The sequence below is a fragment of the Macadamia integrifolia genome, chromosome 4, assembly GCF_013358625.1.
Source record: "Macadamia integrifolia cultivar HAES 741 chromosome 4, SCU_Mint_v3, whole genome shotgun sequence".
Classification (NCBI taxonomy): domain Eukaryota; kingdom Viridiplantae; phylum Streptophyta; class Magnoliopsida; order Proteales; family Proteaceae; genus Macadamia; species Macadamia integrifolia.
The window spans coordinates 3,890,327-3,891,370 of NC_056560.1; the positions used below are offsets into that span (position 1 = coordinate 3,890,327).

The 1,044-nt window shown below is 47.4% G+C and overlaps 1 protein-coding gene across 1 annotated transcript; it reads left to right on the forward strand.

Annotated features, from left to right (window-relative positions):
• The first annotated feature begins 385 nt into the window (after window positions 1-385).
• On the forward strand, window positions 386-1,023 carry LOC122075101 (basic leucine zipper 4-like). Its single transcript, XM_042640004.1, has one exon. It carries the CDS (start codon window positions 427-429, stop codon window positions 994-996), a length of 570 nt encoding a protein of 189 aa, XP_042495938.1. The 5' UTR covers window positions 386-426; the 3' UTR covers window positions 997-1,023.
• Window positions 1,024-1,044: the final 21 nt, after the last annotated feature.

Genomic DNA, 1,044 nt, shown 5'->3' on the forward strand with positions numbered 1-1,044 from the left:
GAAGTATGTCACAGTCACAACCCAACAGTTTATGTCACAGTCACAACCCAAGTGAATCCCCAACTTTGGGCTTCAATTTTTAGTTAGTTTTAAAATTTCGGCCGAACTGTATAACTAAGAAAATCTCTGATAGAGTTTCTCACTCTCAGTATCTTAACCTTGAAGCAGCCAGCCATCACAATGTCCCCACACGGTGACGGATGAATCGGGTGACCCCTCCAAGGCCTCCTTTAACTTTCCCCATGGCCAAGGAGCTAGGTGTAAGAAAAGAAAGAAAAAAATTAAAAAAATCCAAAAAAGAATAATAATGGGAGGGTATGGGGCCACCACATAGGCTACCTTGGGTCCATAAATACGGGTCCCCGACACTGCGTTTCTTCCCTTTCTCCCTCCTCACTCCCTCCCCTCCCTAGTTTGGCTAAAACTATGTCAGCCTCCGATCTTGCTGCCACCATGACTATGTTGCCTTCCGAAGCCTTCCTAGCTTTGTCCTTCCCGGACTTCGAAGGTGGTTTTACGCCTTGGGAGAATCATGACCCGTTTTCCTTCGTACAAACCCACCACCAATCACCGAGCCCGGTTAACTCTAATTCCGGCTCGGACGAACCACAAAGCATGCCGCCGGTCTCGGCCGTGGACGAGCGGAAGCAACGACGGATGATATCCAATCGTGAATCAGCGAGGAGGTCTCGCAAGAGAAAACAGCAGCACTTAGAGAACCTAAGGAACCAGGTGAACCGGCTTAGAATCGAGAACCGGGAGATCATTAACCGTTTGGGTTTCGTGACTCATCACTGCCACCTCCTACGTAGAGACAACGACCAGCTACGTTCGGAATCCTTCGCTCTCAGGCAGAGACTCTCCGATATTCGCCCGATTTTGGTTCTTCGGCAGTTCCAACATCACCCCTTCCTACCTTCCTCGTCGCTGTGCAATTCATTTTCATCCGTCAACGAAGTGAACGAACAACCTCAACTCCCCTCCTTAATTGTCTAATAAATAATTCTCCCCCTTTTTTCTTTACTTTTTTTTTTTTTTTTTTTT

Bases quoted from the DNA above. Each gene is read 5' to 3' on its own strand.
- LOC122075101 (XM_042640004.1), top strand. From the start codon at position 427: ATGTCAGCCTCCGATCTTGCTGCCACCATGACTATGTTGCCTTCCGAA.